Source organism: Podarcis filfolensis, assembly GCF_964270895.1.
Source record: "Podarcis filfolensis genome assembly, chromosome: 5".
In the NCBI taxonomy this organism is placed as follows: Eukaryota; Metazoa; Chordata; class Lepidosauria; order Squamata; family Lacertidae; genus Podarcis; species Podarcis filfolensis.
Window position 1 is genome coordinate 28267985 of NC_139608.1, and position 15637 is coordinate 28283621.

Sequence of the window (15637 nt, forward strand, 5' to 3'; positions counted from 1 at the left end):
CAGTTCGGGAATTCCAGGAAACCAAAACAAAGTGCAGTTTTGAAATCAATGTTTAAAATCAGTGTAGTTTTGAAAGGTTCAGTTTGCCACCTTGATTCATAATGGTTTCCAATTGTATCTAAACACAGAGGGGGGAAACTACTCCTTGATGTCCAGGACATTATGCAATACTTAGTTAAAATGAGTATCATTTTGAAAGGCTCAGTCTACTATCTTGATTCAAAATAGCATCTAATTGTATCCAAACATAGAAACAACCTGCTCCTTAATCTCTGGAACATCATGCACAACTTTGTTTCGATATATTAAAAAGTGTCCAAATGCATAGGGGACAAACTTTCCACAATACAGTATATAGTAGATGTACGGGTAACTTGATTTCCCATATTTATGCCTGAGGATGCAGCCCTAGATCATAGCAATCAAGACTTTTTAAAATTCATTGATCATAAACAGTGCCTTGATCTGAATCTAGAAGATATAGTTCACACAGTACAATCTCTGGAGAATTGGAGTAACGACCTCAGAGAGACCAGTCTCTGCAAAGAGGCAAATTACGGTACCATGTTTGGCATCAGCTGAAACCTTTAAGGACATCAATGGCATGGAAAAGTATGCGCTCTACATCCATCCACTTTGAAGACAGGTATCATTATGGCATTGGTGTCCACCTTCAGAGGAACAGTGTGAGCATGGAGACCACACATTGCTCATCTTCAAGATCTGAATGCAAGTATTATTATTATTTGTGTGCTTTTTCATTCGCTTCTTGAAGGCATTTTAAGCTAAATTCAAATCCAAGTGGGGAAAAGATACTTCCATCAGAAAGTACAGTATCTTGGGGCAGGGGTGGGACTGTAAGCATAAAAATGTTTCCCATTTACCAAAAAAACTGAAGTTGAACCTACATAATCATATTTATGAGAAATACTTTGGCCATATTACGTTTTACAAACAAGCAATGTACCTGGAAAAATAAGCCCATGAATAAAATCAGTACCATTTTTAAAGCACGTAAGTAGCTTTTTGCAATTACAGGGAAATGTGCCGCCTCCATTCATCATGGCACAGCAAAGCAGCTGAAGTTGAACTTTGCCTGCCAGACACCGAAACCAAATCTTGAGATCACAAATGCACTCATTAAAAAATGATTGCAGGCTAGCACAATTTATAAAAAAGCTGAGTTGTGGCCCAGTAGCTAGAGAATGGGAACAGCTATTTGAGAACTACAGGGAATTATGACTCTTAAAGGCAGATCTACCCTACAAACAGACATACCAGTTTAAATATAATGCCTTTCCTCAAAGAAACATGTGAATTGGAGCTTGGTAAGGGTGCTGAGAATCCTCTGTTGGACCCTTCCTAGTATAAAGAAAGGGAATGTGTTGTAGGTGAATTTCTTGCTGAGACTTGTAGTTAAAAACATAACAAAGATTTGGGAGGAACAGGAAAGCCATGGCAGTGCACAAGTAAAAAGACATCCCAAATTAGCTTTTAGCATTGATGCAGAGGATTCTTGCTGTCCAATGGCACTTTTGTTTCTTAGAGAAATAACTTAAAGGTAAAGGGACCCCTGACCATTAGGTTCAGTTGCGGATGACTCTGGGGTTGTGGCGCTCATCTCGCTCTACAGGCCAAGGGAGCTGGCGTACAGCTTCCGGGTCATGTGGCCAGCATGACTAAGCAGCTTCTGGTGAACCAGAGCAGCGCACGGAAACACCGTTTACCTTCCCGCTGGAGTGGTACCTATTTATCTACTTGCACTATGATGTGCTGTCGAACTGCTAGGTTGGCAGGAGCAGGGACTGAGCAACGGGAGCTCACCCCGTCGCGGGGATTCAAACCTCCGACCTTCCGATCGGCAAGCCCTAGGCTCTGTGGCTTAACCCACTGTGCCACCCTTAGAGAAATAACTTAGAAAACAAAAAAACCACAAACCATCCATATTACATTTTGTGCTTCTTTTGGACCTAGCTTCCTAAATATGAACAATTCATAACAATTATGAACGGGTGAAATCTTGTGAGGAAAGCTGCTATTGTATGAGAGCAGTCAGCAATGTTACAGATGGAGATGGCAGCTTTCGTGACAGCAGGTTTCATACCGCATGAACTAAAAAAGCCAGAGAAATGGAGAAAGGAAAGGGGATGGTAACATGCACATGATCCAGCAAAAATGAAGCACTTGCTTACCAATCACATTAACCACAGCTGGTTTTTTAAAAATATGTATAAGGGCATTTATTTGTGCTTTTGTGGAAGAATAAAAAATAGAGACTGTGAAACAGAGCGTGTGAAAGATGACTGCAAAGAAGCTGTGTTGCACAACAAAACTGTTTGCTGTAGCCTTGCTGGCAGGTTCCAATGGCTTTTGTGTTGAGCAGCTAGACTATGGCTATGACTTCTGGCCATAATGGCTATTGGAGGCAATATGCTGTGAATCACAGGTGGGGAAAGTGCTGTTGCACCCAGATCCTGCCTCTGGTTTCACATGGGTATCTGGTTGGCTCATTGTGAGACATTGGGACATGTAGGCCTGTAGGCCTGATCCTACAGGCTCTTCTTATGACTTTCATGTTTCACATTAGGCAAGGCCAGGTGAAACCCAGTCACTTACCTTTGCGGGTTGGGGAGTGAGACCATGCCTTCCTTTCCTCCGCTCGTCTGACCTCTGATGTCACCAGATGTTCGTTTGATGAGCCTAGCATTCAAATAGAGGATATGCGCATAAATTTCAGTTCAGATAAACCCACATTGCACAGGTGACCCCTGGATTTTATTCTGGAGATGGATTTTGCAATCTGGGCCTACTACACACACTGGATTTTAGGCACTTACAAATGTTGCCCCACATGTCAACATCCACATGCTTTTTGTCATTTCAGTCACACTGAACTGTGCCCAAATTTCAGTCTAGCAGTTTTAATAGTTTTGTCACAATCTGAGTTTTCAGGCTTTCAGAAACATCTGCCATTGTTAAGAAACTGATAATTAAGTTGCAAGAATGGGAATCCAGCTGCAGCATGGCTTTTCAAAGAAAATAAGTCTCAAAATATTGGCAGTTCTCTGCAGGGCATCTCCCCCCCCCCCTTCTAAATGGGAGTATATATTGAATTTATCCTATTGTGCAAAGCTTTAAATTGTTGCCTGCAGTCCTGTCAGGATCCCATTGCATGTCACAGAAGTCCCAATGGCTTCAAATGATCGCAAAGGCTATGTGTGCAAGGGCTCAGCAAGGCCTGTGTTTTTCTGCAGCTTTTATTGGGTAGTACCGACATGGCTGCAATAGAAACAGAGCATACACCAAGTATTGAGTAGAATTATACAGCACATTCAATAACAATATGTCACAATTTACACTATTTACATTGAAAGAATTAAACAAATCTACCAGAACCAAGGAACCCAGAACAGGATTTTATTTCTTTGGGAAATAAAAGCCATTTGGCATTTGTATTCCCCAACTGTACTATAATTAACTCTTTCCCCTCTCTGTCCTCCTTTATTCATATAGTACAAAATGTAATGTACTATAATTAAAGCACCTAAATGCATATCCTTCAACATTTCTCTGACGAAAATAGGGATGTCCCAGTCCATAAGGATAATTTTACTATTTATACCCCACACATCTTACTGCTTTGCCCCGGCCACTCTGGGCAGCTTCCAACACATATGAAAACATAATAAAATAGTAAACATTTAAAAAACTTTCCCTATATAGGATTGCTTTGAGACGGCTTGGGGGTGAGATAACTTCATACCCTCCAACATTTCTCCAATGAAAATAGGGACATCCTGAGGAAAAGCGGGACATTACAGGATCAAATCAGAAACTGGGATGGCTTTTCTAAATCAGGGATGTCCCTGGAAAATAAGGACACTTGGAGGGTCTGTAAGTGCAGCCTGACCCCATGTGTGCTTATTTGGAGGTGGGGGGGATCTAACTGAGTTCAGTGGGGCTTTCCCCCCTCCCTGTTACATACAAGGGCTGAGCAAGATACCCTTTGCTACCTTATAGTTTCATTCCTACACACATTCATTTCATATCATTCATCTAGCCAATTCTGCCCACATTTGACAAAGGGCCATAATCCTTTTGAGCTAAATGGAGAACTGTGGTGCCTGTATTTATTTATTACAGCTATATATCGCCTTTCCTTCATTTTGCTCAAGGAAATTGTTACGGTGGGCTTGAAAGATGCACCGGTTAGGAAGACAGACAAGAACTGTATTGTGTCTCTCTCCAACAATAGAAATGACACCCAACTTCATCCAGGTACAACTAAGTCCAGTGCCTCCTAGTTTTACACACACACACACACACCAGCCAGCCACCCAGTTCGGGCATTTATTATTTATACTATATTACATTTATTTTACCACCTTTTTTCTGCCAATGAGCTCCAGGTGGTGTACATGGTCCGTCCGTCCCCCCAATTTCATCCTTACAACAAGCCTGTAAGGTAGGTTAGGCTAAAAGATGGTGAGCTGCATAACTGAGGATTAGAGGTGCAGTCATACACTGGTATATTCAACACGTGTACAGCATTACACAGAATCCATACTCCATTTTCTCAAGCCCTTTAGTCCACATGTCGACTTTTAAATTAACCACGTGTAAAGGTAAAGGTAAAGGGACCCCTGACCCTTAGGTCCAGTCGTGACCGACTCTGGGGTTGTGGCACTCATCTCGCTTTATTGGCCAAGGGAGCTGGTGTACAGCTTCCGGGTCATGTTGCCAGCATGACTAAGCCGCTTCTGGTGAACCAGAGCAGCGCATGGAAACATCGTTTACCTTCCCACCGGAGCGGTACCTATTTATCTACTTGCACTTTGACATGCTTTCGAAATGCTAGGTTGGCAGGAGCAGGGAACGAGCAATGGGAGCTCACCCCATCGCGGGGATTCGAACCACCAACCTTCTGATTGGCAAGTCCTAGGCTCTGTGGTTTAACTCACAGCGCCACCCACGTCCCTTTTAACCACATGTAGTCATTCGCAATAGACTTGTTCATGTTGCACTGGACACAGAGGCACAAGATCCCTGTACACAGTAACCTAAAAAGAGCATGCTGGATCAGGCAAATGACCCATCTAGTCCAGCATCCTGCTTTCACAGTGGCCAACCAGATTCCTGTTGGAAACTTTAAAACAAAACCCACATACGAGAACACTCTCCCTTCCTGTGGTTTCCAGAAACTGGTTTTCAGAAGCATTACGGCCTCCAGCTGTGGAGGCAGAGGATAGCCATTTTGCCTGGTAACCATTGATGGCCCTTATCCTTCACGAGTTTGCCTCATCGCCTTTTAAAGCCATCCAAGTTGGACGCCCATGAGTTCTAGCATCAGGAGAGAAACTTTTCACAGCCCCCTTTCTCCATGTCACTTTCACACACACATACCACAGAAGTGTTTGTACAAAAGTGTGTACACTTGTCGATTTGCACGGCTCAGCTATTGTGTATACAAGCACGACGACCGCACACTCACTGAATATTTGCATGTGAGTAATTGTAAAACTCACTGCAGATGGTGACAGCAGTCACGAAATTAAAAGACGCCTGCTTCTTGGGAGAAAAGCAAAGACAAACCTAGACAGCATCTTAAAAAGCAGAGAGATCACCTTGCCAACAAAGGTCCGTATAGTTAAAGCCATGGTTTTCCCAGTAGTGATGTATGGAAGTGAGAGCTGGACCATAAAGAAGGCTGATCGCTGAAGAATTGATGCTTTTGAATTATGGTGCTGGATGAGACTCTTGAGAGTCCCATGGACTGCAAGAAGATCAAACCTATCCATTCTGAAGGAAATCAGCCCTGAGTGCTCACTGGAAGGACAGATTGTGAAGCTGAGGCTCCAGTACTTTGGCCACCTCATGAGAAGAGAAGACTCCCTGGAAAAGACCCTGATGTTGGGAAAGATTGAGGGCACAAGGAGAAGGGGACGACAGAGGACGAGATGGCCAAACTGCGGGAGGTAGTGGAAGACAGAAGTGCCTGGCGTGCTCTGGTCCATGGGGTCACGAAGAGTCGGACACGACTAAACGACTAAACAACAACAAATTGTAAAACTGTCAGCGAGCTGCTGCACGCCCACTGCAGGCTCGTCGGATGTAACGCTTGAACACCCTTAAGGACGACACTCGTACATGCCTACAGGCTCCTCGCACGTCTCAGCGTAACGTGTGAACAGCCCTAACCATAGTGGCTGACCCACAAGGTCACACCAAGTGAGCTTGGAGGGGCGGAGTGGGGATCTGAATCTGGGTGTCCCACTGGCCTCCAAGCTCTTCCCTCAGCCACCAGCAGCCTCCAGAGCGGCTCTTGGCGCCAGAAGCGAGCGACTCCCATGTGGCTCCTTCTGCCTCCTCCTATTCGCGGGAGGGAGAGCCTGAAAAGGAGGCGGGCGCGGAGAGGGCGGCAAAGGGCAGGGCTGTGGTGTACCGCGTACTAAAGCCGGCCAAGTAGGACGGGGGGAACTACCAGAAGTGGCGGAGCGCTGTCTGCCTTGCCTCTCCTCCTCCCTCTGCGGAAGAGCATCCCGCCCTGCTAATGGCTGGGAATTCCACGCTGAAGGTCCCTTCGAGGTAAGGACCCGCGCTTTCCTCCGCGCCCGAGCCCACCTCTCCTCCTTCCCGCTTTGTAGCCCTTTCTGCCGAGCTGCCTGCGCGCGGGACCCTCCCTCTAGGGCGCCCGAGGAGGAGCAGCAGCCTCTGGATCCGCTGCTGCCTGCTGCCCCGTGCCCTCCTCCCGGGGTGAGGGTGGCTGGGTTGGGGAGAAGCTCGTCTCCCTCTCGCCACTCCTGGCCAGCAGCTCCGGAGGAGGGTTTGACTTTAAAAACACGCAAGACACGCACACACACACACACACATCCTAGCTGAAGTGCTCCAGTGTCTTGCGCGCTGCCTGAGGCGTTCTTCAAGGGCGCATTTGGAGATCCGTGACGGAGACCAGCTTGCGAGGGGACGGTAAGGGCTCCATGCGTTCATGGGACGGTCGGAGGAGTTGTGCTTGAGTGTGTGTCTGTGTGTTTTGTGCAGAATGACGAGCGGGAATTTAAGGGGGTGGGGAAGAGCATCGAAAGGCTCGGCCATCTTCCGAATTTTAAACTAGCTGCTGCCCGACTCAGCCTTTTCTTCCTTCCTCATCCCCAGCACGTTAGGAGGACACTGCTGATAAATAAGGTTCTTGCTGTTCGCCTGCGTCGAAATCCTTCCTAAACACGCGAGCGGGCGTTCACACGCGAAACACCCAGCCTGGCATTGCAAGTGGGACGCTTCATTAGAAGGGCTGTGTTTCATTCATGGTTGATCATGTCGCTCATAAATGCAGGAGGAAGCTTTGCTTTTCAGAGGCTTGAGGGAAATGTGACTCTTGGCCGCGGAGCACGTGGAAATGGAAGGAATTCGGAACAGTTGAGCAAAGCCGTGGTTGTTACATGTGATATGTTTGTTGAGAATGTTCTCTGTTAGGAGGTGAGCCCTCCAGGAAACGAATAATAATTAGGTTGGAAAATTGCTTCTTGCCTTGCATGAGGTATCAGAGAATACTAGCAGTGGACAGCTTCCCTAGTAATACTGCTTTTTTGGGGGGGGGGTGATCTTCCTGCGAAATTATTTCCATGAATGGGATTGGCTTTCTCCTGGAGCACTCGTTTTGAGACGGCTCTAATGATATGCCCATGTGCCAGAGTGAAGCTAACGTGAATTTTGATATGCTTTAAAACTGGGCAGGCAAAAATGACAACACCAAACACACACCTGAAATGCCATCAAGTTCTCTTCTTGCTTTCAAGTCTCAGCATTAAAAAAAATGTGTGAGTGGCATTTTGGTAATAGGAACTGATAGGATACTACCCTGGTTATTTATCTGTGCCACATTTTTTATTAGATGTAGGAACCATAAGCAGCGTTGCTTTCAAAAGCTAGCCATCACCATGTAAACAATCTCTTGTGTTGAGTTTTAGTAGCACACACATTCCCAGGTGTGAAGGGCACTGCAGCAATAACGTTTTCTTGGGGCTCTAAGAGAATGCATGGTTTAATGTGTCATTCAGAATTAAGCAGGTGGAAGTGATCTAGGTTTTCAAAGTCAGCATCGCAGAGTGTCTCCTTTTGAGTATTTTCTTAAAACGACAACACCCTTGTGATTTTGTGATAATCTATTTTTCGCCTTAAATATTTTGTGCAAACAGTATTAAGGACACAGATAGGAAGCCAGGCACTTTCTAATGCATATAAAATGCAATGTTAATGTTCATTACTGTTTAGTTTTGTTCCACACAATATATTGTTGCTGGCCTACATACTTCTCTCTCTGACCTACATACACAGGTTGTGAGCACAACTGCTACAAGAAGCAATGGATTTATGGTGTATCCTTTTGGCTAATGAAACAGTTTTCACTGCTTTGGGCTAACCCAGCTCATCAAGCAAATATATAAAATCGTTATGCAAGGTTAATGGTATCTTGGAGGTGCGGTTAAAAATAAACAACCGGACATCTTCAAGCCTCTTCATCCCTTCTTAATGGACAGCATCTGTCTCATTCATACACACTGCAAGTAGCTGAACAGAATACAAGGGCAGCAGTCCTGTGTGTTTTGCAAAACATGTCTCATATTTGAACAGCAGAGGGTGTAAATTAAGAGTCAGTTTCCACTGTGAGAACAAAACTGATAAGGGGAAAAATTGGATATGGTTGCTGCAGGCTTTTTAATGGCTTCCTTTTTCAATATGATTTAGCTTTTTCATTTTGACAAACCAGTATTTGAAAAGGCAGTTTAAAGACTAACAAACTGCATTTGCTTATAACCAGTGAGATCTCTCTTTCATCATTCCATCACAATTCCTTAAAGCGAAAGAAAATTAGCTTTGTAGTAAAACAACTCCAGAGGTAAACAGAAGATAAAACCATGAGATGCCTATAAAGAGCTCAAGGAGGCTGTGCTCCTATGGATTTGAGAGATTATGTTAATATTGCTGTTAATCGCTAGCTTGTTAATAGGATCAAGAACCTTCCACTTATTTCAGATTGTAGGGAGCCCTAAGCAAGCACTATCTCGCTGGTGTATTTATGTGTATTTTGTGTCCATGTCTGTGTCTGCCAAAGCACACACATGCCTTTGTTGTGCATTATGATTTTAGCGCATGCACTGTGTGTACACATGAAAAATGTAATGTATGCAGCGAGACTGAGATACGGCATATTGTGCTTATTAACTACTGTACTTCAGTTCAAATCTCGAACAGCTATACAGTGGTACATCGGGTTAAACACTTAATTCATTCTGGAGGTCCATTCTTAACCTGAAACTGTTCTTAACCTGAAGCACCACTTCAGCTAATGGGGCCTCCTGCTGCCGCTGCGCCACCGCCACTGCACGATTTCTGTTCTTATCCTGAAGCAAAGTTCTTAACCCGAGGTACTATTTCTGGGTTAGCGGAGTCTGTAACCTGAAGCGTATGTAACCCGAGGTACCACTGTATTCAGAGCCATTAAGACTGCAATCCTATGTTCATTTGTCTCAGTGGACTCAATGGGGTTTATTTCTGAGTAAGTAGACATTATGGAATTTCAGTGCAAGGCTTCAATCCCAAGAAAAACACTTGCCAGAGAGTAAGTCACGTTGAACTTAGGGGGACTTAATTCTTAAGTCCCACCTATTTTCATTAATCTGTTTAAGGTTAATGTGCTAGTCCTTTTCACATCATTGATGTCGGGTTAAGGGTGAGGAACCTGTGACCCTTAATGGGATGCAGGTGGCACTGTGGGTAAAACCACAGTGCCTAGGACTTGCCGATCGTAGGTCGGCGGTTCGAATCCCCGCGGCAGGGTGAGCTCCCGTCCTTCAGTCCCAGCTCCTGCCCACCTAGCAGTTCGAAAGCACCTTTAAGTGCAAGTAAATAAATAGGTACCGCTTTATAGCGGGAAGGTAAACGGCGTTCCGTGTGCTGCGCTGGTGCTGGCTCGCCAGAGCAGCGATGTCACACTGGCCATGTGACCCGGAAGTGTCTGCGGACGGCGCCAGCTCCCGGCCTCTAGAGTGAGATGAGCGCACAACCCTAGAGTCTGACAAGACTGGCCCGTACGGGCAGGGGTACCTTTACCTTTACTTTTACCTGTGACCCTTCAGATGTTGCAGGACTATACCACCTCTTATCCCTAACCATTGGTCTTGCTGGCTGGAGGTAATGGACAACAACATTTGGCTACCCCTCCCTTAAGTAGTAGTTGAAGCAATTTCTGGCACGAGAAGGTTGTTGTTGATCAGGCTTCTAGAATTCTGCATTCTCTCATCTATGTTATTTCACTCCTTGACATTATTGAAATTCACTTGAGTCACATTTAAATTTTACAACTTCCTGTGCTTGCTGTCATAGAAAAAGTGCTTCTACTTGTCTTGGCAAAGATGTAATTGCATGATAAGCCCTAAAAGTGAAACGATTCATCTCCCTATGATGATCCATGCCCCTTTACGTGAAGATACCATATCACTCTGAGGCAGTATAAAACATAATCGGATCCACAAATCAGTAAAGTTGCAATAATTGGATTTAAGCAACTTGTGTCTGGGTGTTATGACTTGCTGCACCACCTGGAAGGAGAGGTATAAACTGTTTCTCCAGAGCAGTGTCACAAAGGATGATTTTATTAAACTGCTGCTGCATGAATGTTGTGGTAGCATAATAGACATAAATCGCTGCCAGAGAATTAAAGTCCTTGAATCTTACCGTGTTTTTTAAGTCAGCGGAGTAGGGACACTGTCACCGTCACACAAGTATTTTATCAGCCAAATCCTTTGCAAACATCCTTGCCACCAGTGCAGTGTCACAAAAGTATGGTGTTTCACTGGTGCTGTGACATATCCAGCATGTTGCACAGATGCATTAACACTTGGGTTAGGCTATTTCTTGGTATGTGCATGTTCCTCTTATTTATGTTATTTTTTGCATATTTATTATGATTTGTGTCGAAAGTGTGCAAATTGGTTGTGCACTTTTTGATGTTTTATTGTTTATGACTACTTTTGTTATAACAAAAAAAATTTTTTCTTTCCAGTAGCACCTTAAAGACCAACTAAGTTAGTTCTTGGTATGAGCTTTCGTGTGCATGCACACTTCGTCAGATATCTGACGAAGTGTGCATGCACACGAAAGCTCATACCAAGAACTAACTTAGTTGGTCTTTAAGGTGCTACTGGAAAGAAAAAATTTTTTTTGTTTTGACTATGGCAGACCAACACGGCTACCTATCTGTAACTACTTTTGTTATGTTTGTAATTATGTGATTTCCCCCCATGTTGCATGCCACCTTAAGCATGGTTTTTTAACTGGAAAGGCAGCATTCAAATAATACTTTTTTTAAAAGATTGTGGTGTATGTAAGCAACTTGAGACAGAGCACATGCAACTGTGGAACTGCCAGGTTGTGCAAAATTTGCACATATTAGATATTGGGGGCAGGAGCAGCCATACCTAGCACAATCCTACGTCAACAGGTACAAAGAATTTCTAGCTTATACAACTGCAAAGATGGGCCCTCCAGGTGTGATTGGACTTCAGCTTCCATCATCTGTGACCATTGATCATGCTGGCTGAAGGGCTGATGGGAATTGGAGTCCAGTGGCCGCTGGAGAGTCACAGGTTCCCCATGCCTGTCCTACTGGAATGTTGCAAGAATATAGAGCTGAAATGTAAAATTTCAGAGCCGAGACAGAACTGGATGCTGACTTACTTGTACCATGCAAGCTGGTGGCCAATACCAATAAGACTGGGTTCACCAGATATAGACATAGTTCTTGTCAGCTGCTTCTTGGTGTCATTTAACTCAGGTGTATTAAGATAATCAGCTGCTCCATAAATGGTCATCATGGCAGAATGAGTTTCTCCCATATGTAGGTTAACTGCCAAGCAGTAAGCACCCAGTTGTTAAGAAATTACAGCTAAAAATGCCATTTAATCGTGGCCTCACTTTGCAAGCTCTGGTAAGTGGCTCTTTCCAGCGTGCCTCATAAATCATACTTAATGATGTAGTGTTGTTAAGTCCCTTTTTCACAACATGAACTATGAGAGCAATTTGTTGTGAAATTGATTAATCACGGGAGAGCATACAGCCAATTGTTGGAGCAAAGGAGGTAAATCAAGCTTTGCAGCATTTGCTTTTAGAGGTTAAGCACTGAATGTTTTCCTACCTTGATTTAAGTAAGGTATGAACTATTACTAAAATGTCCAGATCTATAATTTAAATAGTTAATTTATTTAATTTAGTGCATAAGCTAAAATAGATATTCATTTATTTAACATGTTTGTAGCTTACCCTTCACCTGTTCCAGGGGTTCCTAAACTCTGGTCCATGGGCCACCTGTGGCCTGTGGGCTTGGTTCAGGTGGTCCATGGCATGTCCTTGAAGAATACTTCTGATCTGAATCCTGTAATATTCTATGGAATTCAAATAGCTATGATGTCCCTTAGTGTCCTGAGCTGTTCATAAGGACCTTGCTTGTGAGGACTGTTGTGTGTCATAATGGAATGCACATCTCTCTTGTCCATTGCATATCTTTTGTGTCTGTTCATTTGGAGATTATAGGGTTCACTTGTAAAGCGTGGCGTTGCTCCTAAGGCTCCTTGGGGAAGATGGGATTTTATTGCCGATAGGTAGGAGTAGCACGAGACTCTTAATCTCAGCTTTGTGGGTTTGAGCCCCATATTGGGCAAAATATGCCTGCATTGCAGGGGGTTGGACTAGATGACCCTCGTGGTCCTTTCCAACTCAACACTTCTTTGATTGTATTATTCTGTGTTGCATGTCTGAGGGGCTCCATGACTTTGTGTAGCCTACCGGCAGAGCCTGTGATTGGAAAGCAGTGTCTATATCTGCAGTAGCCAGCCTCAAAGTTGCCTGGGAAGAGCAAGTGATTGCTAAAAACCACTCTAAAAATTGTAGCTCTGTGTGAGAAATAAAGATTCCTAACAACTCTCAATACCCTTAAGCTACAGCTCCCAGAATTCTTTGGGAGAAGCCATAAAAGTGCTGTCATAGTGCTTTAGATGTATGGTGTGAATGTGTTCAGAGAGAGAACAGAATGGCAGAAAGAGAGAGATAAAGGAATGTTTTGCTTTGGCCCTGCCCAGAGTTTGCTTGTGGGGCTCTTGAGAGAAGAAAATGTTGCCGACTGCTGGCATTAGATTGCCAAATAGTCTGACCTGGTGTGGCAGCTTCCTATGTCAAGCATTTAGAGTCAGCAAAACTATTGTTCTATATCTGCAGAATCTGGGTAGGCAATAACTTTCTCTCCATGTAGCCAGGCTTGTGTTCTCAAATTATTTTATTCCTATGGCGTTCAATTTCAACCCCATTATAAATTATAAAGAAGTGGGATATGCCGGAGGCTGTTTTCTTAATGGAATAATTGCCTATGGCATCAAACCGATAACAAGCTGTATGTGTAGAGTTTAGCTTGATATTTAGGAGCAGAACTGCAGGTGGTCATAGAAACAATATCTTATTAGCTAGGAATGCATAGATAATCAGAGTGCAAATTAGAGGCAGGTGTTCAGTTGTTGTCCATCTTGCCTAGGTTGCATTTTGTACTGACCTCTGGCCTCAGCTGTAGGACAGAGAGATTGCAAAGGAGCTGAACACTGTGTATTACTTCCTTTGGATTTCATTGTGGAAGATAATCCACACCTGAAGCATTTATTTCCAGGGAGGGTAGCTGAGGAACTGAAGGAGAAGTGAAGAGACATGAAGTTCTGGGGCTTATAAGTAGACTACAAAATTAACAAGTCAGTGGATCCAGATGGCATCTACCCAGGGTTCATAAAGAGCTGAAATATGAAAATGCTGACCTTCTAAGAAAAATATGCAGCTTGCCATAAAAATTGGCCTCGTTGCTGAAAGTCTGAAATGTAGCCAGCATAATGGCTGTATTTGCATCTCATGATAAGTTGCAGATCCACCTAGTGGTGCAGCAATAAAACTGATGGCACATTTGCAAAGCTAAGCAGGGTCTGGTGTGGTTTCAGATTGGATAAGGATTGCATTGCGGGGGTTGGACCAGGTGACCCCTGTGATCCCTTCCAACTCTACCACTCTATGATGCTATGGTTTAAAGGTAGAGGTAAAGGGACCCCTGACCATCAGGTCCAGTCATGACCGACTCTGGGGTTGCGGCGCTCATCTCGCTTTATTGGCCAAGGGAGTCGGCGTACAGCTTCCGGGTCATGTAGCCAGCATGACTAAGCCGCTTCTGGCAAACCAGAGCAGCGCACGGAAACACCGTTTACCTTCCCACCGGAGCGGTACCTATTTATCTACTTGCACTTTGACATGCTTTTGAACTGCTAGGTTGGCAGCAGCAGGAACCGAGCAACGGGAGCTCACCCCGTCGCGGGGATTTGAACCGCCGACCTTCTGATCAGCAAGCCCTAGGCTCTGTGGTTTAACCCACAGCGCCACCCATGTCCCTCTATGGTTTACTATGCATTAATTTATCATGCCTGCTTTGCTCCTTCCCATTCATGTTGGGAAGAAATAAACTGTCTTAGCTTTATGTGTGAACCAGGGGTTGTGGTTTGTTTTACTCCACAAAAAACAAAAACCCACCACCAAAAACATGGTAGTTCTTGGTTTACCAATTGTGGTTCATTTGAGCAGAGCAAGCTACAATCTTTGGTTTGGATGTAACACTCAGCTGGTGATCATGGCTTGTTTTCTCTGCGGATGAGTGGGATGGAAAGGGGAAGAGTAAACTGGTCACCATTGCCCTGTGCCACAGTTTGTGCATATTGGGATGTGCTAATCCAGCCAATGCCAGCTTTTTAAAAGGGATATATGGGAATCCATGAAATTACAGGTTGGTTAGCTTAAATGTTCATTCCGGGTGTATTAGTGGGAAGCATGATTAAAGATAAAATTACTAAGCATACAAAAGAGCAAAGTTTGCTGAGGAAGAAGCGGCGTAGCTCTGCAGAGGGTGGCTCGATGAAATTGTTCACTCAGCATGTGGCCACATTGAAAAAACAAATTCCACGCCAGGGATTATTAGGGAAAGGGCTGACAGAAAAGCTGCCAGTACCATGCCTTTATATAAGTTTGCGATGCAGCCATGTTTGGAATGCTGCATACATTTCATTCAGCCCATCCCCAAATGATGGTATAATGTTCCAAAAAGAACAAGAAAGGACACCCCCCAAATGATCCAAATGTCCTCCATGAAAAGGCTGCAGCACCTGGGGCTTTTTTTTACATTTAAGGGGGAAAGTGACTCAGCAGGGGAGGAGATGGTAAATGTTTAGGAAAAATTGGTCGGGGATAACTTTCCCCCATCCCCTGTCTCATAATGCTAGGGATCATCCAGTGAAATTGAAAAGCAATAGATCCAGGTGAGGCAAGAGAAAGCACTCCTTTGCACAATGCAGGCTTGATTTATTATGGGATTCGCTTTTGTATGCTTTGATTTCCACTGGCTTAGAGGGATAAAGAGAACCCATGGGATAAAGGAAACTCAATCAACAGCTATTAGTAATGATGGCTTTGTGCAGCCTCCAGATTCAGAGGCAGTATACCACTGAATACCTGATGCTTAAGATCAACAAGGGGCAAGTGCTCATCTGCTTTCAAACACAGCTTTCAGGCT

At 44.2% G+C, this 15637-nt stretch overlaps 2 protein-coding genes across 5 annotated transcripts in view; both read left to right on the forward strand.

Moving 5' to 3' along the window:
* The window catches only part of LOC310762609 (craniofacial development protein 2-like), a 63790-nt gene that overhangs the window by 31395 nt on the left and 16758 nt on the right, over positions 1 to 15637 (forward strand). The window lies entirely within an intron of this gene.
* The window catches only part of SPHKAP (SPHK1 interactor, AKAP domain containing), a 76263-nt gene continuing 66615 nt past the window's right edge, over positions 5990 to 15637 (forward strand). For 2 of the 4 annotated variants that reach the window (XM_083613667.1, XM_083613668.1), the window contains exon 1: positions 5990 to 6585. In XM_083613667.1, coding sequence (XP_083469793.1) covers positions 6551 to 6585 — 35 coding nt within the window. In that variant the 5' untranslated portion in view covers positions 5990 to 6550. Of the gene's footprint in view, positions 6586 to 6616; positions 6967 to 15637 lie in introns of those variants that run through there. The other 2 variants (XM_083613670.1, XM_083613669.1) reach the window with 2 other exon arrangements.